Source organism: Rissa tridactyla, chromosome Z, assembly GCF_028500815.1.
Source record: "Rissa tridactyla isolate bRisTri1 chromosome Z, bRisTri1.patW.cur.20221130, whole genome shotgun sequence".
Lineage (NCBI taxonomy): Eukaryota > Metazoa > Chordata > Aves > Charadriiformes > Laridae > Rissa > Rissa tridactyla.
The window spans coordinates 23,504,752-23,532,670 of NC_071497.1; the positions used below are offsets into that span (position 1 = coordinate 23,504,752).

The following is a 27,919-nucleotide window of genomic DNA, read 5'->3' on the forward strand; positions in this document are numbered from 1 at the left end:
CTTTGTTTTAACAAGCATTTGTTATTCTCCTGCTTTTAAATATTATTTCTATGTTCTTTCAAATAATAATAGAATCAGCAATCTCTCACTTATTTGTAGATGAATACAATAACATCTCCATTTGACTCCTCCTGAGCATTGGTGTCATGGGTCATATGTAAATTTTTGCTTTGGCTTTGTTAATAAAGAGGGAAAAAGGAAAGGGAGAAAATGAGAGAATGGTTTACTTTGTTTTTCACTATTTACATTTATTCCCTTTACACAGTTTTTAATACTGAGGGGCATGCTTACTGCAGTCTAAATTTAGAGTCTTTAAAGAGATAAACATAGCCGCCTTAGAGCTGTGATTTAATGTGGGTACTTCCTTCTCTTTCTCTTTCTCAGATTGTTTTACCTAGCTGCATTTGCCACAATGACAAGCCGAGCTCCTCCCTTGCATTCATTCTCAGAAATGACAGATCTCAGTTTTCACATTTTTGTGGTTTGAATCCAGGGAACTTTTCCAGTTTACACAAGGAGCTGGGCAGACTCCTTGGTACTCTAACCAGGATTACTTCAAAAAAACTGATGGAGGTTTAATAACTGCATTTCTTCCCTTTGGGAGCTGATAGTATTCCTTTTTGTAAAGCCGTGCAATAGAAGGACAAAGATTTAAAAACAGACTCTGTTGTGGACGTTTCTCTCTGGAACTCTGAATGCTCCCAAAGTTAACCAGAGAGGTTTATCTTCTTCAGAACGCTTATGAAAAAGCAGAGCAGAGCCTTTCTGTGTCATCCTGCTCCTGGATGAACAGTTCCCGGCAGCTTCTCCCAAATGCAAATGCATCTACACGGACCCTATGGATGCACTCTTGAAAGCAGTGTTTTTCACGTTTCTTTGTAAATGTGTAGACTTTAGACTCAGAGGTCTAACAAGGTAACTATTGTATGGGTGAACACAAATCAGTTAGGTGCTTTCTGGTTAGAAGTCATGTAATGGCTTTTCTCTCAGCACCTTGAAGTGCTTTTCCCTGTTGCAGTGTCAATTCTTGTTACTTAATTTCCTCTTTTTCTTTCTGACATTCCTCTTTTGATTTTCAATGATGCAGTCAGGCTAAAGACATCTCTGTGGTGATTATGTGCTTCTACAGCATAGATTATACTTCTCAGTCAATACAGGGGGTCTCCACACTGCCATTGACATTTAAATTTTCCGTTTGCAAAAGCAAAATGAGCTTCAGTCCACTATCACTTTGCTTAGTTTAAAAAGTGAATTTTTTAATGCATTTTTGAAATCCTATGAATGTACAGCTGTGCAGAGCTTTATAAAAACATAATACCTGCTCTGAAGCGTTATTGCTATTCCTTCATGGGAGTGGTGCAATTTTTTTAAAAAGTTCTGTTTGAAATTTAACCATTTGTACTCATTGCATATGTTTTTATCTGTTAATTTCATGTCATTTTGCTGTTTTGGTTTATTAACACATGTTCATATTCAGCTTTTGCTTTGCCTGAATACTTTATTCTGTAGTCTTTATAGGGTGTGTAACTCAGCATTTTTCAGATTCACATTTTTACACCTAAATATTAAGAACACATTTCTCTTTATAGCTCTTCACCTTGGTTCCAATATTTATGACTGTCATATTAAGCTTTAACATGACCTGTCACCACTTACTGATGAGGTAGCTGTTCATGCCAGTGGGTTAAATACTACCTCAGATATCTCTGATGGGAACCATTGCATGTGTTCCAAATGTAATAATTTATGAGCTTTGTTTGTATTGCATTGGGATGTAAAGAATTTAAATATTCTTCATGGATAGAAAACAATTCAAACATTTCAAAGGATTTCTTTGTGCATGTGCATGTTTGGGAGTTGTTTTTAATTTGTACTTGAATCTTCAAAGTCAGACAAGGATCGCTAATGTGGATAGTCATATAACTGTAGTGAAATAGCTGATGCGTGTGGTGTCACATCTGTTCACTGCCCAGGCAGTGATCTTGATGTGTTCCCTGTGGTGCTAACATGAGAGATAGTGCTCTGTTGTAGCAGCCGAAGTATTCCTGTTCTCTGGAAACATTGCACAGGGCAGCATCTTGATATGATAGGTATATCTCGCAGTAGAATTCTGTTGAAGTTTAATAAACAGAAGCAATAAGATTTGGATATGTTTAATTCCCTTTTTGTATTGTCCTTGCACATGGTTAAAATAGACCAGTAGAATGTGTGCATATAATAATAAGCTATGTGCGTATTGTTAGTTTCTGTTGCCTTAGTTCAGTGTTGTTTTAAGATTCATGTATTTGTTGTCACAAGTAGCGACATTTAGATAATTGAGATTGTTTTATTTGCCACGGCTATATGATCTCATACCTTCATTCTTTTAACTGTAAATAACTCTGATTTGCTGAGAAAGTATCTGCACAAAGATCTTACATTTTTAAAATGTGACCCCAAGTATGTTGATATATGGGTTGTTTGTTTTTTAACTATCCAGTCCCTGGGCTGGTGTGAATCCAGGGTCCTTTAATTTCTGATTTTTCCTTCCAAAGACACTTCAGCTGTATTGGAAGCTCTTGGAATGCACCTTCCTTGCCAGAGTTCTTTTGGGTAACCCCATATACCAGGGTATAGTTGACTTGCAGCGAGGAAGAGTACAGCTGTATTTTGAGAAAAAAAGCATGGTAGGATTTCTTCATGACTGCCTGCTTTTAGATGCCTGTGTTGCCATTTCATCCTCAAAGCGGCCACGTAAGTGCCACAGATGTGGTTGCTCGTACTGACTCAGAGAGAAGGGCATATTTACAGAGTTGCCAGCATCGCTTCCTGCAGCATCTCGTTGTTCTGGCCAACAACTAAGCAGGCACAATCCTGCTTTATCTTGTGCAGTGCTGTCAATGCAAGATGGATGTGTCTAGGTAGGACGGCATTGGTGCAGATTGCTCCGCTGGCCAAATCTGCGCTTACTTCTCGTCTTAAGGGGAGCTGGTTTTGGAATGTCTCCATCAAGAACAAAACAGAAAGCTAATGCAACAAGATTCTTAATGCATCTAACTACTCTGGTACATGCTCTTCCTCAGCTATTCCTGTCTGAGTTGCATGTGTGTGTACCTCATTTGGAGGTACTAAAGACTTTGAGTTTGAGAATGGACTGTTTTGATTGTGCATCTGTGTGACAGGGTGTGCTTTCTGTACAGCAGAATTAAGGTGACTAAGCCGAATTTAATTCTGTGGAATCTCTGTGCCAAGTAAAGATACCATCTCTGTTGGGTACACAACCCAAAAGTTTATAAAGTACAAAGGCATACTGGAAATATTCACAGCAAAGCAGTATGTAGTTGTATTAGTGGTAGTTTCTCAGCGTTCTCACTAGCAAATGAGAACTTAATATCTTTGTCTTAGGAAGTCTCATGTTCTCTGAAAACAGATATTCTTATGGCGATACCACTTCCTTAGTCAGACTCAGTGAATGTTTGCAATGCTAATTTTTCCTCCTTGAGAGCATTGAGCTGCAAGTTATGACAGATAGAACCATTGCTTTGAGAAAGCTATTCTTTTTAGTTGACGTAGTTTATACCAAATGATCATATTTCAAAAGTCCCTATTACATTTTTCAGGGAGAGGTGGCTTTTCCTTTCCCACCTAGATGATCTGCTTCATAATCAGGCAAACCTAACTTGCTGTGGCCTATTTATGTGAATAGCTTTTGGGTATAAAAGTGTACACTTGATAGTAATGTTGTGTTTACATTTATGTCAGACTGTAGTGCAGCTGGTTCTGAATAATGGCTTGAAATAGCATTAATGGGCTGTTCCATCCTGAGTCACAATAACCATTTCTGTTCTCTGAGATGCGTGTAAATGTAAATTAAGTGTCTCGCATGTTAATTCTCTACTGCTGTCATGCTATTGAACATACAACGATTTCTTGCAATGCCTTAATGTTATGAAGTGTATTCAGTACTTTATCAAGAGAATATTGTAGAGATGCTTGGTATTTGGCATATATTCACATAGGACATTCTATGATGAAATTCAAAACGCTGAATTTAATCTCTTTGTCTGGCTCTTTCAAACCATTCGACAATATGTCAATTATTCTGTTACCTCCCAGTTTGGCTGTAAGACAGCCGGATGATATTTCTAGTGTCCTTTGCTCTGTGACTAGCAGCGGACGCCTATGTAACCAACAGTCTTTCCTTACAAAGACTGATATGATCAGATTATCCGCTGATAACAGATGTCTGCTTGTCCATTTTATGTATGTAAGTTTTTATATGGCACAAGTCACTGTAATGATAGCATGTTTAGAGAGTAAAAATTATACTGCTTAAAAACTCCATACCACTCACCCTCCCCAAAAGCTGTAAACCTAGTATGTGTATGTAATTTTTTAAGCTACATTTTTGGCTCATTTTAACTAAGCTAGTAAATGTAGATTTTAAAATTTACTCCTTAAAACCAGGAGGGATTGTCTTTTTGCCAAAGAAAGCAAAAATACTTTTGTAGGGGATGGGGAAAAAAGGGCTTCATAGAGATTTTTGGCAGTCTAGGTATACTGTTACAGCATCCTAAATATGAACCATTTTCTCTATTGTTTAATTTATTGCCATCAGAAGTAAATTAAATATGAGTTCTACTGAAATCACACAGGTATTTCTTTTTCGAAATGATGTTTTAAGTCACAGTATTAAGGAAGTCTGAAGATAGAACTGTACTGTGAAAGATAAATCAATGGCTGGTTTGTAGACTACTTCTGTTTGGTGTCCTTGTTAAGGAGAACCTACTTAAAGTGTCTCATCTAGTTTCTAAAGTTTTTATGGTTTTATGACTCAGTACTATTGGTATGTCCTTTTCTGCCAAAGTCTGCCCCTTTTTCTTCTCTTCCCTGTCTCCAAATCTTATTTGTTTTTAAATTAAGCCTGTTTGTTCCATGGTTTGGGAAGCTCTCTTCCAGCTTCCCCACCCCTTCCCTTATAGACAGGGAAATTTGGCCCCAAGGCATCAGATGTCCCTTAAACTCAAGGCACAACTTCTGGGATGGAAGAGAGTAGTGCCTTTCTAGTCCCTCTGCATGAGGCTAGTGTGGGTAAGAAACAACTTAGATTTTGTGTATTTCAGGGAATTTGTTCAATGCTATAACCACTTTGTAGGATATGTCAGAATTCAGTTATTTGTGCATGGATTGATTTTTCCCAAGTTGTTTTGTTGGCGAGTCTGTTCTGTATTGGGGAACGAGTGCATACTGTTACAGTAAACCGCAGGAGCCAGGTCTCTTCCTCTCCCCCGCCCTTGCAGCCATTTGTTTTCCATGTCCTACATGCAACTTGTATTACAATTTGTTTTCGTGCCAATAAAAGCTATTACTGTAAAAACGTAGCTTAATGATTCCTTCAGCTGGAATCCCAGTAGGTAGGAAGGCCTGAAGTAGAACAAGTTTCTAGTGGTGTGGACAGTAGACCCTACTCTTTATAAAAGATTTGTGACCAAGATAGCCTTGCCTTTTGTGCTTTTGCTTCCAAAGTAAGCATCATTTCCATTCTGACAGCCTAAAAATAGAATCCAAGAATGCCATTAAAGGAAAAACTGATTATTGGAATATAGATTCAGGAGGCGAGGCTTGGCTTGTCAGAAGGCAGGCACAAAGGCAGTTTTGTCTGACAGATGTTTTTTATGTTTAGGGATGTGGGAAGCTGTTTGCTGTTTGTCTTTGATTTCAAGCCAGCATTGTAAGCAAGTTTGTTTGTCTGAAGCAGGCATCAGGTGTAATAGGATTCTGCATTGTGTTCATACATTTCTGGCCTCCATAGCCCTCTAATAGTGCTTAGTTATTCATTTTTCTCTTAAAATGGACGTTATGGATTAGGTCTGCCAGGACTCATCTGTTTTATAGGTAATGTAGTTTTTCTGTCTTTTGAACTTATTGGATGGTGGCAGACACAGAGGTTAGGCAAATTATAAACTTCCTTGAAAATTCCCTTCAGTAGCGTATATGCTGAGGTTCTTTTTTTTTTAAAAAAAAATTCTGTTGCTGTTTCCATCTGCAGACAATCACTGCACAACGTGATGGGTGTCAGCACAGGGCACGTTCATTCAGGCAGCCTTTTAATAGATCCTTTTGACTGAGGCTTTTAATTGGATCTTTTATGTGAGAGTTGAACAGTATCTCTTACAAGCATGTAATGAAGGTGAAGTGCACAGAATAATGGGTTTTGACCCAGCTCTGTGGTTGTAATCGGATGGGAACTGGTGTGTGGCGATCGGGTGCTATAGAAAAGGGGGTCTTAACAAGTGTGTGTAAGTAGACGTTTTGAAGGTCTATGGATAAAGTTTCAAAACTTCTAATTCAACTTAGTTGCAAGGACTTTGTATCTACCCCCGCCTCATTGCTTAGAAACTGTCTTTATGCATCCCATTTTGTTTGTTGTAGTTAAGGGAGCTGTGGCTCCCATGCAGGTGTTCAGATCTTTTTACTTTTCCAAACTTTTTTCCCCCCAGTTGTGTGGAATGGAGAGCAATTTTCCTGGTGGTACGTTGGGCCAGCAGCACTGCACACAGCTGTACAGAATATAGTATTAATATTATTACATCGCTTGGCAGTGGTAAACTGAACCTGAGGCCCAGGATTAATCTCTTGAAGCAACATTAACCTCCTGGATCCCGATGTGCCATAAAGATGACCATGTAGCTCTTGTCACAGGGTCCTCTGTCTCACCAGCTTTTCTACCTGTTCTCTGAGTGTGAACTGTTGACCTGACATAGTTGCAGTTGGCAATGCTGAGCATCTGTGAATCCTCATTTATTGAAAAGATGGTAAGACTTATTCCCCCTCCCCTTCTGTCCAGCGACAGGACAAGGGGCAATGGGCACAAGCTAGAACATAGGAAGTTCCGTTCAAATACACGGAAAAACTTCTTTACAGTGAGGGTGACAGAGCACTGGAACAGGCTGCCCAGGGAGGTTGTGGAGTCCCCTTCTCTGGAGATTTTCAAGACCCGCCTGGATGCAGCCCTGAGGGATGTGCTTTAGGCAACCCTGCTCTAGCAGGGGAGTTGGACTAGATGATCTCTAGAGGTCCCTTCCAACTCTGAAGATTCCGTGATTCCGTGATTCTGCACACATACTAAACCCTTATGTTTTGGTTACATGATGTATAGGAATTTTGATTAAAAAGTGAAAATCTTAACCGCAGTGCACAGTTGAAAATGGACTCTTAAGTGCTTTTGCAGTTCAGTGCTAGTTCAGTTATAATGGAGTGATGAATCGTATCCTGCCAACCAAGCGAGACAAGGCAGGGTTTCCACAGAAGCCTGTCAGTGCCGTGGTTAAATTCATCAAGATGCTCCTGCTCCCTGGAGTTGTTTCTCTGTCACTGTCAGGTCTGGGACATGGATCTGAGGCAGTGCAGGATGCTGTTCAAACCACTGCTCAAACTCCCTGCTTCTCTTTACGTTCCGGGGTTTTTTTGGGTGAATATATGGTTGTCAGCACAGCTGTTTCGGGGAAGTATTTTGGTGCCAGTGCAGAGAAAATGGGAGGTGAGTACTTCTGCACAGGCACTCTCTTGTGCTTAATGGTTCTACTTTTTGAGAAGAACTGTTTCAGCATGATTGCCTCATTTTGTGCTAGAAAACCACATTATCACTTCTCAGCTGGGAGACAGATTATGACAATAGCTATGTTGTAATGTATTGGTAAACTCCCCATTTTCTCATGGTAGGAAGCAATCAAAGTAAACTCTGAGTTCGGGAAGGGCAGTGTCTGCTCTGTGAAGAGTTCATAATGAAATAAGAACCCCACTGATGTATCCAAGTGAGGCTTGTGCCTTTAGGTTAAATACCCATCTCTAATTTCCTACACTGAGTTTTGTATTACTTTATCTACTTGACGTTATTATTTTAGGGAAGTAACTGGAGAAAAAGAGATTCAATCTTTCTACCCTATGAATTTTTAAAGAGATTATAAGTGTGTATTATTGGTTGAATCTGATTTTGACATGAATTGATTGTCTGGTGTACATTATAGAAAAGGAGGGAAAAGTCTTTGCTTCTGTAGCACCTACAGGGGTGCCAGATGTTTCTTCATAATGATGAAGTGTCTTGTGCCAGGATTCTAAATTCTGAAGACAGAACAAACAAGACTTTTTTTATTTTTATTTTTTTAGAAATGGGTTTGTTTATTGCTTTGGTTTAGTTGGTTGATAGACCCTTATCTGAGAGTAAATGCTAGAAATATTTAGCAAGTCATTTCTAAACTTAATGAAGTAAGGGACTATCCAGATGAGGCTTGAAAGTAAAGAGGATTTTAGCTTTGTAATCATGTTTCATGAACCTGAAGTAAGTAAAAAAGTGAGAAAAGCCTTGAGAAAAGTGTAAACAGGTCTTGGGTTGTAGAACAAAACAGACAATACAAGAAAGTCAGAAGTATCATAAATGCTGAAGGAGAGTTGTTTGCTGTCCCTCCCAATGTAAAATGAGCCTGACAGATAGGAAGGCTGAAGTAGAAATGAGTGAGGCAGAGGTAAGGCAGTCTTGAAGATTATGATGAGAAGCTTAAATGTAGGAAGATGTATAGGAAAAACGTCACGGGAGAGAATTGAAGGGTACATGGCAAAGCAGTTAGAAGAGCAAAAACCTGAATTTTATAGACCAGATGGGTGGGTAGAAAACAGAGCTTGGGTTTTATGATTAGCTATCCAGGGAGAGGAAAAAAAAACACCACAGACCTTTAGAAAAATAAAGAAATACTCATATTTACTGGATAGTAAATAGGGAGTTGAGAAGTGATCTGCAGACTAACTTGCTGATCTTCGTGAGCAGGCACTAAACTATGCAGCCAAGGAAGATAGCAAGTTAAAATAAACTTCAGATGAGGGCTGTAGGAATTCAGTTACAATAATCTTAAGTTTGTTGATAATAAAATAGATCTGGCTGAACACTAGGGGGTTTGATTCACCAGAGGTTTCATATATATCAGTTCAGTTCACGTCATTGAAGTAATTTTTGGTACAATTTCTGCCAAAATGAAAGCTCCCTAAACCCCGTAAGTGCTCAGTGAAGTTGATGCTCCTGTTATTTAAATGCTCATGCCAGACAAAAAGTCTTGTAGAGCTTCAAGTAGGGATCTGTCAGACACTTGCCTTGCATTTGCCAGAATTCATCTGATTGAAAATGTTTCAAATGGAGCATTTCGGTGAATCCAAACTTTAAAATACTTACATACACATACATCTGTAAGTATTTTATTTATATAGATAAGATAGATGTAAATTTTATTTATATAAATATTTTATTTATATAGATAAGTGTGTGTACACACGTGTATATAATACAAGTGTATATATGTGTGTGTTTGTGTAAGTATGTATAGTATATATATACAAACATCACACACACTACATATACACAAATATGTATATGTGCGTGTGTGTATATATACGCATGTAGTGTATATATATATGTGTATGTCTATATATACACATGTAGCGTATATATACATACACATGCAGGCAGAAGTTATCCATCAGTTCATCTGTTAAACATTCAGGAGAGATCTTGACTGCAGATGGTGAAATGGGATGCTTGTCTAGGTGGGGGGTGAAGCATCCAAGTACAGTTCTGATGTAAACCAGGGGCCAGGATCCCTCCCCCTTCTTTGTGTCACTGTGGGCACTTACGTGGTCATTGATCCAGGTCACAGAGTTGTGTCCAGTGGTAATGTAAGTCAGAGTGGAGAGAAATCTTATAATTGGAGAAAATAATTACAGACTGACCACACGTAGATGTTTTGGAAGAGTTCAAGAGTGAAAGAGAAGTGGGCAGCTGATGAACTGGGATGCTAAATGTTTGCAGAGATGAGATCATGACTGTGGAGTGGGGACTGGAACTGGAAATGAGACTGTATGAAGGACAAGAAACAAAACCAAGGGAGTTTAGGAGTAAGAAGAGAATGTAAATAAGGAAATATCACTATCAGGGATTGGGAAAAATGGGAGAGACTTAGCAGGCCAGTCCTGGTGAATCTTTCTTATGCAAGTGAGAATTTTTGAAACAGGTTCAGTTCACAACTACTAACAAAGTGAGGGAATACAGGTTCTGATAAAGTAGAAGAGTAGATATCTTAAAGGTAGGATTAACCCACAGGCATTTTATTAAGAGTGGTCGTATTTTTAGTGCAGTAAGTATGCAAAGCCAAAGGCTTCTAGAGAAGTTAAATCAGAATGGCTACCAAGACTGTAGGGGCTGAAAGTGAAATAAGTGATGTTACCTTGTGGTTAATAACTGGTGGAATGCATGACTGAACTGAGGGAATGCCGGACAATGAAAGGAAGCTAAGCATGATGGCATGAATTGTAGTTTACAGAATGGCCTTGTTAGTGTTTTTAAGCAAGGTACAAATGAACGGTGATTATAATTACGTGGCTGCAACATGAAAAGAGCATAGAAATTGCTACCGTGTCTCCCTGTTGTTCTCACAGACAAGTCTCTAATATGACTAACAGGCACACATTGACTCCCTGGTCCTTTTCCTGTCCTGACCTGGTGCTAAGGCTCTTTGGGGTCAGGGGGAGTCAAAATGAATGTGATGGCTGTGGATGAGATGACAGAAAATGAGAGTGGCTGTTTGACAGGTTGGTGAGTGGCTTCATGGTGTGAAATACTGGAGAATGGAAAAAGGGATCAAATGTGAACTCCCAAGGAGACTGGTCAGGTCAAGGACATGACTTTTTAAGTGGATTAAGTATTTGAGGAAGGATGAACAGGTGAGAGAAGCTGATTGAAGTGCTATTTGGAAATTACATTATTCTTGACATGTTATCTGTTTTAGACTAATCGAGATGGTACGATTGAAGGGAAGAAGAGAAGTTTGCATGTGTTTTCTTCAGAGAGAGTGCTTCATTCTTCGTATAAGGTTACTTGCAATTGTTTCAAATGAGTTGAATTTTTTTTCTCTCAACCTAGGTGCATAACCTTAACTAACATTAATGAGAACATCTTCCATCAAGAAGAACCTACCATCCCTTTCAGCCTTTTCCTTTTAAATCATAGTGCATTAGTGCTATTGAATAAAGAATTTTCTGGAAACATTATCCAACTACTGTATTGAATTTTTGCTTCCAAGTGTAGCATTCATGCTAACCTTCTGAGTGCTACTATTTTGTCTGTGGAAATTTAGGCTTTGGCACTACACCTGTGTATTTTGTGCCAAAGTGAGAACAAAAACATATTGTACTCAAATTGTGTGTAGTAGAGTTGCAGTGTTCAAAGGTGTAATTTATTTTTGTGGGGGATTGTGCCGGGTGCTGCTCTAACTGTAGAGATGGTATTGAAACACACAAACACAAACTAAATGCTCAGTGGACTTCAATTGGTTGCATTCCAGTTCCAGAGCTAATTACACAGAACCAACCAAGAAGGCTTTATTTCGTACATCCTGGAATTGTGATCAGCTAATTGTGCATGTTGTATGCAGAGTGAAATTGCTTCTCAGAAAGCGGTACATGCTATGCTGAAGAATATGTGATACATAGGTATTAATAGATAATTGTTTTATGCTGTAGTTTTCACTCTGCAGCTATCAAAACAAGGAAGGAACATTCATGTGTGGCAATTGTCACACCTGCTCCAGTAACTGTTAAGAAATAGAGTATTGTAACTACTGAGACATACTGTGAGGGAGAAGCCTTGTAAAATAACTACAGTGCTATTTTTTTCCATATTCTGTGGCAGTTTCAAAAGTAAAGGTGAGAAGGGTAAGAGAGTTGTATCTTGTCCCATAAGAATCCTTTTACACCAGGTGGTAGAGTAAATCTTATTAAATGATTATTCAGATAGAATCAAAAGGTAGACTCCTCAGGGAATCTTGGATACATGTCATTGATTCTTTTACTACAGTTTAATAAGAGTAAACAAATGGAATAGAGTGGCCATAGGATTATTAGATCAAAAATCAGCAAACTGGCCACCCTAATGGTTGTTACTGGATAATTCTGAAATTATCTTGGGAAGAATCTGTCAGTGCAAATGCACTTACCTACAAGCAGTATGCATCATGAGTGCTTTAGAGGTACAGAAAGCAGTAATTGATCAGAATGCACTGAGATTGAGTGGAAGCCCAGGCCAGTGTCTCTGTCTTGACAGAAGACATTTGGCGGATGTTGTTTCTGAAAGCCTCAGTGACAGTCAGGTTCATCCAGCTTCTTTTTTCCCCCTTCTTGTTTGTAACGTAGTACACACTGAGGCATCCTCTGAGAGAGCATGTCCTCTTGGGCTAAGAAATGTACATCTGTAGGTTAAGAGATTCCTCTTCCCATGCCCATCTCGACCCCCTTCCTGACTGTAGAGGCTAAAAAAGAAGACAGGCACAAGGTTGAGGGCCAGGGAGCATCACTACCCTAGGCGAGGAGCTGAGTCGGGGGAGAGAATGAACAGTCAGTCATCAAACGATCCAACAGGCACCTCTCTTTTGCTGGATCATAGAGTACTCTGTTCTTTCCTGGCAATGCAAAATTGGCATACTTGAGATTTTCCTTTGTTTTCTTTGAAGAGTGCCTTTGGCACAAGCCAATAGGAAAATATACTTTGGCTTCAACAAAGTTCTTAGTACCCTGCTACCATATTAGATCACTTGCATGTATTTGAAAATGGTGAAACGGCCTGGAGACAACTGGTCAGGTCTATCTGGGGATTTAATTTTGTGATGTAAGGTTTTCATTCAGTTAGTAAGTGGTCTCAGGGGTGTGCTAGATAATACGTCATTTCACTGAGAAGCAAGTTCTACACCTTCAGGTAGAATATGTCCTCGATAGTACTGAGTATTTAAAAATGTGATATAATAGTAACTATTTTAGAAGAATGATTACATTTAGTCTTAGGTAGCCCTCCACAATAAAGAAATGACTGCAAAGTTTGTAAGGACATTGAAACAAGCAGTGCCAGTACTTATAGGTCAGTTGAAAGTAACAGTTGATGCTTTCCAGATGAGAAATCTGTAATCCTGTACCACTCAGTTCAAGCATGCAGACATTGCAATGGGAGTCAGCTGGGCTTAAAGTAAAATCATTTATCATCAGAGTTTGGTTTAACTGTTTCATTAATTTGCACGTGAGTTGCAATTAGTTTTAGATTTTTAAAATATAAATATAAATTGTTCTGAAAGTATCTGCGTGTATCTCCCATGTTCTTGTGCATATCTGAAACTGTGAATTCTGCTGTGGTTTTTCAGTCAGTATCTCTGTCTCTTTCCATCATGTTACTGTATGGAGCAGGAAAGAGGCAGGAAAAGAATCCTGTGCAGCATATGGGTACAGTACAGAGTGGATCTAGTTCAGATCCTCAAATGTCCTGCACCATTATCCTTAGGATGCATCCATAGTGCCGTGCGTGGCAATGGTGAATGAGAAAAGCAAATCAAATGTTTAATTTCTGAATGCCTGTTTATAGTAAGTCAGCTGGGAAGTATTTGCCGGTGTAGGGATATAGTATGGGAAAAGCAATATATTGTAGCCATAATTAATATGGTCTTTCCTTTAGAAAAGGAAAACCTTAGAACTTTATTCTTCAGTAATTCTGAGACTCATTCCTGTGTTAGTGAACCTGTGATACGTGTGACAGAACTGGACAAAGATCAGATCAAAGCAGATTATACGAAGGAATATGAAAGTTAACAGGGGTAGTGATGCAAAATACTAAAGCTTTTTCACCCTCCCATTTGTGAACGCATGACTTGGAAAAGATAAAACATTTTTAAATGTACTGTGTCAGCTGCGGGAACTTTTGAACTGAAGTTGTTTTCTCATGTACGAGAAATGAAGTAAGTCGTTATACAGTACCTTTGTTCCTGGATGTAAAACGCTGTTAATCACATTTTAACGCACAGGAAATCAGCATACGAAGCTGCTGTGGATACGCTGTTCCACACTGCAGTCCGGAGGACCCTGCATCTTCCAGGCTTCCTACCCACTGGAGGGGGAGTGGAGGGGGGGGTTGCCCAGTGTGGCACTTGCTGTGGCTGAGACAGCAGCCATCTGCCAGCAGAGAGCAGTGCAGCCCCTTGCCGGTATTTGAGGGGCCATAAATGGAAACATATGTCGGGAACAAAGCGGATGAGTGAGGAGGAATGTACAGAGAAGCAATAAACGTAGAGACAGAACTGAATCTAAAGGTGAGATGGGGAGGATGCTCTCAAGGAGGAAAATAGCGAAGAATGGAGGCAGCGTGAGGTGGGCATGAAAAGAGGAAGGGAAACCTAAAAATGCAGGCTACTAGAAAGCAAACAGGAGAACAGCACAAATACGGCAAAGAGAAAGGAAAGGCTGGAAAATAGACCTGGAGGATAAAAGTAAAAAGTCTTGTAAAGAGATTGTGGCATGTCCCTTGCCCCTTGTGCCAGAGGAGAGTTGCAGTTCCTGATGCTGGGCACAGATGGACAGGGACAGGGAAAGCGCTATTGCTTTTTAGTATTGTAGAGCGATATAGATGTGTTTATCTTGGTTCTTGTTCTTACTGCACTTTCTGTATTGTCATTTGAATGAATTATCCCCGTGACTGCATACTGATATTCATCTTGATTAACAGAGGAGAAAAGAAAAAAAACAAACACAAAATAATTTTCAAAATGTTGCTCTTGGAGTGCATTATTTCCCATGTAAATGTTTTTTGCCAGGGTGCAAGAATTGTGCCACAGCTTGTATAGCATTTATTCGTGTTTCTCATGGGGTTTTTTCCTGATTTTTTTCTCTTAATTTCTGAATTTTTCTGAATTCTAAGTTGACACAATAATAATACATTGTATTAAGATGATCAGGTAAATTTCCTCCGCAGAGTTATAGCACTTCCTACTTCTAACTCCAAAAGTACATCATAATCCAGTATCACAGAGTGTGTGAGGCTGTCACTATGTTTTAGGGGATGGAGGAAAGGGGAAAGGAGTTTGTGTGTTCGTGCAATGGGTGCAGCATGTCTACAAATCCAGCTTGTTAAAGATTTTTCTAGATTATTAGTTGAATCTCGAAAGCAAATCCTCTTCTACCATAGCATCTCCCTAAAGTCTTTGTAAAATGTCAGTGTGTTACGTAAAATCTGCAGCTTTCTAATGGTGCTTTGGGGCTTACTGTGACCTTTTGAAATGGTTACAACCCCCACCCTCTAAAGCCCCTCCAACTTTCCTTACTTAATCGCACATGGGAATAGGGAAATAGGAATCCAATTTATTGTTATCCAGGTGGCATTTCCTGTTACTTATCTTTATAGTTTTGTGTATAGTAATTAGCATGCAGAAAGCTGGAAAGATGCCTGTAATTCCAAAATGAACTCTCTGTAGCTCTCTCCCTCCCACTTGCACTCTCCTTTTAGTACCGCCCCTTCCATGCACCCTTTAGCCAGCAGCAAGACAGCTGTATTTGATCATAAACCACTTAAACTCCAGGCTCACTGGCAGGGGAAACTTCAGCGTGAAGTGCAGCGTTGGTTTGTCTCGGGGAGGGGAGCTTTCTTCTCTTTTCCCTTCTCCCTCCCTCAACACTGAAGACTGTAGCAGCCTTTTAATTTCTCTGTGAACTTGCGTGAAGCTCATCAATTTTTTCTGAGTGCATTAAGCAGCGCTGGGAGATGCCCTTAAACAGAGTTGTGGAGAAGAGCAGCATAAAACAGACAGCGGAGATGAAGCACGCCTTGCAGATGGACTAAGACAGCCCTGGGATCCTGGCAAGCAGTTTCTTCCCTGCGTTCTCAGAGCACTTCACAATATTAATAGTTCTCTCGCAGCAATGGATTGTCTGTGAAGTCAAAACCAGTGTGGCTCTTTGAGAAGATCTTGCATCATTAATTTAAACTATCAATGTGGAGTAAAAATGGCTGTCTAGAGCAAAATGTGTAAGACAGAAAAATTTTGGAGAAGAAAGTATTGAATCAGTTGAACAAAGCTTCGAAGCATTAAAATCTGCAGAAATCGTCAAGCCTTGAGAAGTCTAATCATGAATTCTGGAGTTGCTATGAAATATGGAAATGACTCCCCTGCAGAGCTCAGTGAGGTAAGCAGTTTCAGTGCCCTTCTTTATGCTTTAAAAAGGAACGCTCCCCTTTTGGGCTTTCAGTCTGCAATCAACGCAATTAAAAATTAATAGAATGTGTATCTTGCTGTAACTTGCTGTGCCAGTCAGGAAATGACCTGAACTTTTTTGCTGCTTTACTCTGAATAAGTGGTGAAAAGCAAATGATTGTAACCACGTAGAGACATTTTTCCTGTTATCCTGCAGCAGAGATTGCCTTGCCTCCCAAGAGCTGTGTTTATCCCCAACATTTATCTTTGCAGTAGGTGAAATATGGAGATCTCAGTTGAGATTAAGCAGATGGTGACTAATTTAGGAGGAAAGTGGGGTGAGCGGAAGATGACAAATATTTATTGGTAAGACAACAACATTGGCAGAAGTTGTGTTTGCTTGTATTTAGCCAAGGTGATGTTGTTTCTTTAGGTTAGATGAATTAGGTTACTTTCCTTCCTTGACTAAAAGAAAACAAGCCATGGGAAACTTTATTTTTTCCATTGGAAACCATAGCAAGCTGTTCTTTCGTACAGTTGTGGGATGTCTGTTTTTTGTATAACATGATTGTGTGTGTGTTTTTAATAAATTTGAAATTAAAGCCATATCAGATGTTGTGCAAATGCTTAATAAATATTTTAGAAGTGGCATATTTTGTCAGTTACTGAAATGTCGTAGATATGTCATCCTTAGGGGCTTTACTGAGAACTGCTAATTTAGTTATGCTATGAAATCCCAAGCATTTGATTAAGGTCATTTTGTAGAAAATTGAATCTCCAGTCTGTATTATCCCAGTTTAACTGAAATGCTTCTCTTTCCCTTTTGCCCATTTCTTGATACACCTTTTACTGTAACATATCCTTTGTTTACTTTATCTGTTTGGTTTTTTTAGGAATTTAGATTCTGCTTGGCAGAATGAGACAGTTAGCAATTTCTGGAGTTAATTGTACCGAGAAAGGAAACAGTGAGTTACAGAATGGAAAACAAATCAGTAGGCTAGTGAGGGGGACAACAGCACAGGGGGAAGCAGAATAAATGTGTGAGATACAAACAAGTGCAGTACCCTGCCACGCAAGAGGAACAGTAGGTTGGTAACTGGGCAGTTCTTACAAAAGAAATTTCATATGTGTTCCTCCTTTACCTACAAAAGAGTTCAATTTCATTAACTTGATGTTACTTTTTGAAAGTTGAAAACTTGTGTATTGGGAACACAGCACAAATAGAGTTCATAAACTCAGCATAAAAGCCTGGGTTACGTTTGGTACGAGTCTGCCGTGGTGTTTCTGGCAATGGTTGTATTGATGGCCTGCTGATCACGGCTTTCTATCCTCACAACATTTAATTTTCAAGACTATGCAGATTCACAGAAAACATGGAGTGTTGCAAAGATTTGCTATTTGGGTCATTATATGGAGCAGGCAGTATTTACTGGTAGCGCTGCTACCTAGAAATATTATCTGTTCAAGGTTACTTTATGCATCCAGGAAGTAAGACTTCTGTTGTAAGAAATCCCTTTTTCTTCTGATGTTTTAACATAGGAAATATTGAAAGGAGGCTGTGACACTGCACTGTGCAACATTTTTGTTGGGTTTTTTTATTTGGGTTTTTTTTTTTCCAACAAGCTTACTTTAACACTTAATTTACATTTGTACTCTGGCACTACAGGTGAGTTAGAAATAGGCCCCTTTCTGACTGCAAACATACCAGGGAAGATCTTACGCTCCTAGCTGTCCCTAGCTGCTAATCATCATTTTTTCGCTGCTGGTCGTCATTTGTGCTATTTGAGCTGCTTGCGTGAGCGTGCTTTAGCCCAAGTCACTCCAAGGGCTGGGTCAGCTTTAGTCCTGGTCTTGGATAAAACAGTGTGTTTTGAATGAAACATGGAGGCCTTACAGAAGCATCGTATTCCACCTCCCATAGGGAGGAAGATGCGTAAGTACTCCCTGTAACTTGTACGCTCATACTAGGCCTTTTCCTCTTGGTGACTGGTACTGTTTTGCTTGCTGTAATTGAAGACAGAAAGCCCTGGGTAAAGCCTGTACCTGTGGTTTATATATATCTGTGTTTCTCACTTCTTTGTCATGCCCTCCCCCTTTTCCTGCCTTTCTGGCTAAATCTTCTGTATGCCAAGTTTATTTTTTGATCAATGGAAGACAGTCGCATTGTGTTCGTTTAAGCGATGGAAAAGTTTGGAATTGGCTACAATAGGAATTTGGTTAAATGACTTCTTAGTGTGTTTTCAGCCACATCTCTATCTCTATTGTCAGCTCAATAATTTTCACATTACAGTGGGCTGCTACCGGTGTATATGTCTGAATGGCAAATATGGTAACAGAAAGTCTATGATCCACATGGTGCACAGTAGGTTTTGGGGTAGGTGCCTTGATCTCTTTGTCTCAGTACATGGAGCTCTAGGCATGAAACTACTGTTATTAAAATAACAGGAAAACAACAAAGCCCTGAAGATATAGTAAATGCATTCTCGAATGGATGCATTAGACAAAATAGAAAATGAAATTATTGCAACTCATTCTGTTTGTATTGAAACTTGCTACTTGAGATTTACGTCTCTCTTGGGGAAATGGGCAAAAATTAAGGCATATCTTTTTCCAAGACACAGTGCGATTGTAGAAACTTGTGTGTGCTTGATGTTTGCTATTCCTAAACTCTTGTCCGACTAAACAGAGATATTGATAGTCTTTATTTACTCCCCCTACCCCCGGCCAAAGGTCATGCAGAAAGCAGAAAAAAACCCCCTTGATTTCTGGCGTAGGTCAGTCAGACTTGTACAAAGCTTGAGCTCTGTGGTTCCCTAGCTCCAGAGTTCAAGCTGTTATTGATTGATACAGGTACCAGTACATGTTACCCCATTCCTTCTGGTTTTCCCTCCTTTCAACCTTCTCTTTCTTGTGTCGAAAGAAAGAAAGATTAGCCAACGTGCTGTTTGCATAGTAGATTCAGTGTGTTGTAGATTCATGGAGAGGTAGAAGAATAATGGTTCTTACGTAGCAAGGTTTGCTTGGTGGTAGTGTTAGGGTTGGGGTCTTTTAAATATATGATAACAGTAAGAGAGGCAAATCTAAAAGATATAGAGTTTGCAGATGGCTCTTGCTGTACTCCATGAGAATGTACCTTTGTAAATAAGTAACAGTGTCCAAACAAGCTCAGTTCTACTATTATGAAATGGGCCTTCCCCTGTCAATATTATGGCTTAACATGATGCGTAGAGTTTGCTTTTTAAGGCTTGAGCAAGGAAGGATGTGATTTGTATGCAATTCATGACACACAAATTAGGTAAGTGCTCTTTGGATCACTTCAATTTTTTAGTTATGCAATACTGTAAACCTTTAATGTAATCACAAGGCATATTTTTAAAGCCAACATCATGAACGTTACTGAAAACATGTACGGTAGATGGTTCAGTGCACAGAAACTGCAATTACATATTTTTTTTTTACGTAGTTAAAAATGAAACTTTATATCAGAGTTTATATGCTTTGTACATATTCATTCAGTTTTTCTGCAGAAGGAGGTGTTGATCTAGAAGGAGCTGGATTATCTAATCTATATTTTCTTCTTCTTCCAAATTCAAAGACACTATCTGGCTTTAAGCTCCAGCATTCTAGGGAGGTATCGCTACATGCCAGCTTTGTTCTTATACACTCCCTTGACCATCTACCATTGAGATGGTGTGCTGAGGTAGGGAGATCTGTGTCTGACCTAGTACGCCTGTTGAGCTAAATGTCGTCAGCAGGTATGCCCCTGCATAATTCTGGGACAGTTTAAATTAGTAGTGTAGGAACATGAAGGAAATACAAGCACTGAGCTTAATGGTATTTTTCTCAGTTGTATACTTAAGGGCTAAATTATATCCTTGATTAAGAGCCAAATTATGTTCTCGGATATATTCTTCATTAAAGTGAGCCTTGTGAATTTGATGATGGTAAGACTGAGCTTAAGAGATTTTGTTGTGGGTAAGGGCTGGTATTATAGTATTGCAATACTTTCAGCACTTTAGATGCAGATGATTTATAAAATGTGGTTGTTTATAGTGGTTTTTTAGCACTTACTGTATAAGTTGATGGTGTATAACTTCTAAAAAGAATATGCTCTTTTCTGCACAGCAAAATTAGAAGATACCATGCTGCTTTAGGTGCATACTTTATTCCTTCTGCTTCTTTGTGCTTGGAAGTCAAGTGTTTAGGAGATTAATGTTGTGGTTTGCAGCATTAGATAAACCTACATGTTCTTTAACCCTTTACATCGTCTGGAATAAACAGATGGGCTGTTTGTCTTAGAGTAATGAGTAACTTGTTTGTTTGTTTATTTTAACAATGGGGTATTTAAAATTTTGGGGAGGGGAAGGGAAGATAGGATTCAAAGTTTGTATTTGTGTAGGAAGCAGAATAGTGAGTTCATAAGCAGGGTTTCACCAAAATCTTACATGTAATACAAGATGTGAAGAAGTAAAGCAAAGTTTGAAAGGCTTAAATTGTGACTTTTTTCATAATTTTACCGTAGGACAATATTGCACTTTCTTTTAAGATTCGTGTTCTGCTGCTGCTATACTTAAAAATCACACTTTGAGGAAAAAATGGTGTACAAGAGGAATAACGAGATGTTTTGGGAAGTGTGATAAATCCTTATTGTTCATCCTGTGAAATATTGCAGCCTTGCAGTAGAACAGAGTGGAATGTGGTTATCAAATACTAAACATGGCATAGTTTTTAGTTATTTTAAGCTTGAAAAGTTGCATAACTGATTTCTTTGGCAAAGATGGACAAGCCAAAAAAGCGAACAGTGTTTGTAGACTGCTAAAGTCTTAGAAAAGTGAGCACAGCAACCCAACATGCTTAGATCAAAGTATCTTAAGGAGAAACTTTCTTAAATGGATTCTAGCGGAGGTCTGGATAAAACTTTCATCCTATGGTAGCAATAACACCTGTAGTCTTACAAGAGGCTTTATTGCTTCAGAGATGCTGAGGTAGAGTCTGCAAATCTTTGAGTGAACTCTCTCCTCTTTCCTGGTTCAGATGGGCTTTGTGAAGTACTTCCTAGTCAACCTTGCACATGTGATATTTTCCCATACAGTTGTCTTGAAGGATCTTGAGACAGTAAATGTGAAATACAATAACAGACTTTAAAGAGTTACTGCATGTCTCAGTTACACTGATGCGTCTGCCTTAATTTAAAGAACAGATTTCAATGGGAAACTTGAATGGATGTGCTCCTGGATAATGACCATCAGGTCTGAATGCAACTTTTAGATTGGATACACTTCTGCTTTCTTCATAGATCTACTACAGATTATTTATCTCTTTGAAAAATCTGATTTATTTATATAGCTTATTTTGAAATGTTACGTTAAATCATATAGGTGAAAGCATCCTTTGGAAAGGGGAAGGTCAGCTCTTCTGGAGTCATTTGGACATCTACAGTTTTTTAATAGACAGGTTTGCAGGTATGTTATCAGTGAGCTATACTGCTGGTTTTATGAACATGGGTTAGAACATGAACGTGAATCCATAGTCGAGCTAAGGGGGCTCTGGCGTGGTCAATGTATGTAATTTACATACAGTGTGACTGATGCATGGTATTTCCAGTGTAAAAAACATAGTGACTTCAAAGAAATTTTTTTTCCTGGATTTGTGTGAGCTGCTTATCAGGCACAGAGTGTGTTCCAGGCTTGGATGTTATTAAATTGAAGCACTATAAAAAGATTAGTCAAAATGCCCAGACACTGTCAGCACAGATAATGCTCCTCTGCAGCCTCCTAATGAAAAAAAGACAAAGATTATGTAACTTATCTGCCTGATATTTTAATATGCTTTGCTCCTAAAAAACTGTGTTTGAAAAATGTCTTACGGGCTGAAAAATCAGTTAGGACAAATGTATGCTGTGAAAGTAACACTGACAATGTTAGTAACATTAATTCTAAATGCTTTTAGAGACTTGATGGTTTTATTTTTAGATTAAAAAAGCCAGAGTTCATTCCTGGGAGATTTTTGTAGATAAAGATTGTCATCCTTTCCCTTCTCCCCTTCCAACCTGTGTTGGAAAAGAAAAAAGTATTTTTGTCCTTGATCAGGCTTGGACATACCAGGACATGGCTCTGTGTGGGAACAATTGCAAGATTCTCCTCTCAGAAGGTATTTTTATGTGTTCCTCTTATAATCTATGGATTTGTAGTCTGTAAAGGAACAGGTAAACTAAATCTTCTGAAAGAAGAATCCATAGATTGCAGAGTTAATGTTTGCAAAGGCAGAAGTGTCTATGCTGTAGGTATGTGTGAAGAGGGGACACAGAGAGAGGCTTTGTAATGAGACTGGGCAGCTGTGGTGGGGTGTAATGAGGTATTTTTGTTCTGGAGCTCTGAGTAGTTTGATAGATGATTGAAGAGGAAATGTGTTCTTGTCGCTTCTGGGTTTTTTCCTTATGTTCATGTTTTATTGTCTTTGTGACATTGTATAGTATTTCTGGTTGCAGGTTTTATTTGTGCTGGGAATTTCTGCTTCCTAAATAGCATGGAAAAGCCTATTCGAGCTTTGCTGTTACATGTAATAATAATATATCAACTTGTGTACTCTGTAGGGAAATGTGATGATCTCTGAATTCAAAGATTCTCTATGAATGGAAGGATGGAGGTTTGGCATGGGGATCTGGTACTGCTACAGAGAGTATTTTGACATTGGTGGCAGTCTGCATTAGTCAGTCCCATGTCAAGATTTGCCACATAAATGAACCTTCTTCATGAATGATTTATATTTTTTGAAGATTTAGATTTCTACCATCTCTAATTAATAGAAATGTTCATTAAGACTCTGGAAATTGGCTTACCTATTCCAACTTTGTTGTCGTAATTATACGTTAAAATTTCTCATTGAAATTAAAATATTATTTGACAAAAATCTTTTCAGTCCTGCCAAATTTAAAGAAATACAGAAAGAATTATACTTGCAGTGTGCTTAGATACACCTCACCTATGTATAAGGTTTTGTCTGAGATTGTAAAGTTGACTAGAGAATATTGTCTTTTTTTTAGCAAGTGAAAGCTTCTGAAAGCGTGTAGTTAGTATCTAAAATTCTAGAGAGAAAATGTCAATTGGTTTTATTTTCCCCTCAGTTTTTCAGTATTGCTATGTGCGATGACTTTTTTTTTTTTTTCCAAGTAGGACATTAAGGCAGCATCTTGGTTGAAGAGGGGCCAAGGTGGCACCAGAGCTCTTTGGGACTTGGGCTGTGCCTTCTTGTGTTGACTCTGAGTAAATCCCCCTGCTTCTCTGTGCAGGGGTGATCTTTTCTTTGTCTTGCGTGCCTTCACTGTAAACTCTCCTAAACGAAGGATTTTTTCTTATTGTTAGTATGGTGAAGCTGTGGTGGGACTACTTGTCATTATTTGAATGTGCGTAGTTAATAATGATTTGAGTCACCTAAAGATCCCGAGGTGCTTACAATGAAAAGTCAGATGTCAGCAAAAAGTTGTGGTAGAATTCAGAATCTGTCATTACAGATACGTTACATGAGCTGGAAGCAGTCATGGTAACAGGTAACAGTTTCCACAGTGGCATCGAGTCTTCCACAGTCCGATTCTCCATTTCATAGTCTGAACTTCTCTGTTTGGCGTGTTGCTGTACGCTGTTGAACTGCTGCCTTGATCTGCACATTGAGAAAGCTACTTCATTCAGTGCAAGCCTATATTATACAAAATATTTTAAAACAATATGTATGTAAATATTTGGCTTTCAGAGGTGAACCTGAAATTGAAGCAGAAAAGCTTGTGGTGTTTAAATTTCTGTTTATTTTTAAACATGACTTAACTTTGTTCAGATGTTTCTTTTTGCCATATCCAGATGTCTCTGTTTTAAAGTTTAAATATTTCTAAATGCAGACAAAAATGTGATCGGTGTGCAATGACTGAAAAATTACTGGCATTACTTAATGTCTTAAGAGCCTATTAAGAGTCTATTTTCAGCCAAAAGAGAAGGTGTTATGAAGAACAATTATTAATGGCTGCTACCATAGTAATAAACACAATTTTTGTTATTATAGAACATTGAACAAAATAAGTTGGAAATTGTTTACCCCTGTTAAAATGCTAGGTTTGCCTTTGTGTGTTAAATATGTATATATACCGTATGTATATAAATGTATATATATAAATAATATATATATTTATATATATTATAAAATACGTATTTTTATATATATACACCAAAATATGTATGTCTGTATAAAAATATATGTATTTATATGTATACATTTATACATGTGTATATATGTATTTATATATAATATATATTATATATAAATATTAAAGAAATTCAAAAGTTTTGCTTGGCCTTGCCTTTATAGTAAAGCTTTTTAAAAATTTGTATTATAATGCAATGACAGAATTAATATTTTGTAGGTGGAACTGATACTGACTTCGATTAATATTGCTTCCTAATGTAAAGTCCTTTTACGTTCTATCTTGCAAGACTTTGACCATTGAAATTGCAGTCTTTCATAAGCTGAATTTCTTGGGAAAACTATCAGACAAATGTTATGTTTTTTCCACAAATGAAGCTAGTGAAGACAGAGCTTCCTCATGTTAAAAATACAAGAATAGCTGGTAATTCTGTCTGTTGCCACGCAGGTTTGCAATAGAAGTTGGAATTTGCCAGTCTTTTAGCATTTATGTGATAAATATTCTTTTATATTTCTTTTTCTTTTTTTATTATTTCTTTTTAAAGAAACATATTTCTTTTAAATGATCTTGTGAAGGTATTCAGGGATGGAGGCAAAAATATTTGCAAGTGCTCAGTACAAGATTTGGCTACATCACTGCAGCTAAAGCTTCCACAGTGAAGATTTTTGTAAGTTTGCTTTATCTCAGGGGTTAGTGGTAGTCTTCCACACTTGTTGCTTGGGTTTTTGGGTTAGGCTACAGTCACTGTGACAAGGTGTGAAGATGTCTGCTCTTTTCTGGCTCCAGACAATTCCCACTCTTACCCATCCCAGAAAGGTAACGCTTTCTGACGAGAAATTTTAAAGGACAACAGCTGGACTTGGAAATAAGGAAAAGGCATGAGGGAGAGAAGACTCTGACTGGCAGGTACAAAGGAGGCTGGAAGGTGGGATGGAGGGAGAAACCAGGACTTGAAGTATGGAGGTGGCATAGAAGGACAGGGCAGCAGAGGTCACTAGAAGGAGGCTGGGTATGTTAAAAGGTGTCTGTGCTGGGAGATGAGAATGGGGCAGCCACTGAGTTTGGGGACAGAGGGCGGCTGAGAGGAGTATGGGGAAGACCTGCCTGTGGAACAGGTTTGGGGATAGAAGAGAATGGAAAAGAAGCCCAGAAATGAAAGACTAAACCTGAATATATGTGGGTATAAGAAATATATGCAAGCTTCTCATCTGTGCAGAGAAAGAACATTGTGCAGTTGTAGTATCCGTTTTAACACATTAGTGCAAAGGCTTTGAATTATATTTGTATTAACATTGTAAATCCAGGACTTCTAAGTTTCAGCTCTTGGGTTTTAAACCATAATAATGCTTCTTTTTTTAAGAAAACCAGTTGTTTGTAGTATTATTGTTTGCATGACAAATTTTGAAAATTAGCATCACTGACTTCTGTTGAATTTTGGAAATGCTTCAGCAGGTGGTTGCTGGAGTTTATTGCAGATTACCAGGGTGTCACTAGAATGTAATACATCACAAAGTAGAAATTTGCATCAGGATTATGGAAAATGGGCATCTGCTGATAACTGAAATGAGATACTGTTTTAAAAATAGCCCATTTACACATTTTAAAATGTGAGGATATTTCAGTGTTTGCTAGAATCATAACAGTACCTCAGGTTTCTGATCTGCCAGAACAACTTTCTGAAACGTTTCCAACAGACTAAATTATTTAGTTGCAGTGATGGAATTATAGTTGTCAGCACAGAACTATGATACGGTTGTAATGACAGAGAAATATAAGATCGTTACTGTGCTATGTGGTAAATCCAAAATTATTTCATTGACGACTCAGTTCCCTTCTGAACCCTGCTTACAGTGTTTTGGATGAAGCTGGTGTTTCCACCAAACTTTACCTATCCTGCAAGGTCTATCCTTTGCAGACTGTAAGCCCAAATGTATCATTTGCTTGCAAAGTCATTCTATTTTCTGACCTTCGTCTACAAGAGGTTGAGATAACCCTACCCCAGACTGTTGTCATTTGCTATTAAGAGTTATCCTTCAGAGGGCTGAGTGCATCTAGTTTTGATAATCTTCTGCACTTTGCATCCTATCTAAATTGCACAAGTTGCTTACTCTTAAACTGTTGCCAGGTATTAAGTAGTAGCATCTAGCTTGTTGTTAACTGTAGCTGGGGTTGATACAACCATTCTTCACGTGGCACGTCAGCTATATCATCCTTTCTTGGACTGCCTGGGCTAGTGTGCTTGAGATGGGTTTTGCAGCCATGTATAGAAGCCAAGGCGGTTATTGTCACCTGCAGAAAAAAACAGGTACCCACTTAAGAGTGGTGCGCTGAGGACTGTCCTTTGTTGTTGCTAAATCTGCATGAGATAAGTTCATTTTTCTGCCCCTTCATCTCTTTTTCTCTTTTGCTTGCATAACATTGTACAGCATAATTTTTGCAAGTTACTGATGCTGCTGTTGTCTGATTTACTGACTTAGTGGATCTTTTTATTTAAACTGATTGGCAGACGAACTTGGTTCTTATTATTTAAACTCATGGTGGTCTACCTGTTTGTCAGTTAGTTCTTTCTCTTTATATGCAGTAATCTGCTTCCTCTAGGAACAAATGATTCTCTCATGATGCTTGGTATACCAGAAGTCAGTGTTCTGCCAGATATAACTAACCTGGTGGAAGGTCTGGCCCATGCTAAATAAGTCTACAGTTTCTTTCAATAAAATCAGTAAATAAATTAAATCTTTGAGGGAAAATTTATCTCTGCCTGTAGCAAGATGTGTCAGTTAACTACTGTGAATGATACCACTATGATAGCAATATTAAGGTGACTCCTATATGTGAAGGAAAAAAAAAAGTTTCAATATTTCCAATTATGCTTTTCTTCTGAGATACTGGTTTTGAGAATTGATAGAATCTCTTTATTTCTCCTTCTTCACTGATCTTCCTTGTGGTGCAAAGTAGAAAAAAGTGTATTGATTCATAACATTTAAGCCATGATGCCATGGAGATCTGTATTAATTTAGTAACTCTGTGAGAGATCTCTGCAAAATATAAAACTTTTTTTTCATGCTTTTTAAAATGTACAGATTCTGTCTCACATCCTGCAGGGCTGAATACGTGTGACTACCCATAATTATCTTGCTTTATGAAACTCCATGCAGTTAAATTGCAATACCTACGCCTTCTGCAACAGAAATAAATATGCTAATTGCTTTTCATGAAAGTAGGTTTTCTCCTTTGCTCTGAGAATTTCTTCAGCTTCCTATATTTCTTTATTGTGTGTTACGTTGAATTTCTTTTTATGTCTTATTTAAACAGTTTTAAACATAGTAATTGGTGCCAATGAGGTATGGGTGTCATAGCTCATTCAGACTGTTACATGGTAATACTCTTCGGTAATGAGATTTCAGTTTCAGTTGCAGAATGGTTAAGAATGGTTGAGGTTGGCAGGAACCTGTGGAGGTCATCTGATCCAACCACCTGCTCAAGTGGGGTCACCTAGAGCCGGTTGCACAGGACCATGTCCAGACAGCTTTTGAATATATCAAAGGATGGAGACTCCACCACCCTGGGCAACCTGTACACCCACAGTGAAAGAGTGTTTCCTGATGTTCAGAGGTAAACAATCTATGCCAGCTGCCTCTGGTCCTGTCACTGTGGGCACCACTGAAAAAAGCCTAGCTCTGTCCGTTTGCACCCTCCCTGCAGGTATTTATAT

General features: G+C 38.5%; 1 protein-coding gene across 4 annotated transcripts in view; it reads left to right on the forward strand.

The window, feature by feature from the left end:
* MCC (MCC regulator of WNT signaling pathway) overlaps positions 1 to 27,919 on the forward strand; it is a 207,293-nt gene that overhangs the window by 30,622 nt on the left and 148,752 nt on the right. Inside the window, exon 1 of one of the 4 annotated variants that reach the window (XM_054186295.1) lies at positions 13,993 to 16,011. The exons of the other annotated variants lie outside the window; for them this stretch is intronic. Coding sequence (XP_054042270.1) covers positions 15,955 to 16,011 — 57 coding nt within the window. The 5' untranslated portion in view covers positions 13,993 to 15,954. Of the gene's footprint in view, positions 1 to 13,992; positions 16,012 to 27,919 lie in introns of those variants that run through there. 4 annotated transcript variants of the gene reach the window in all.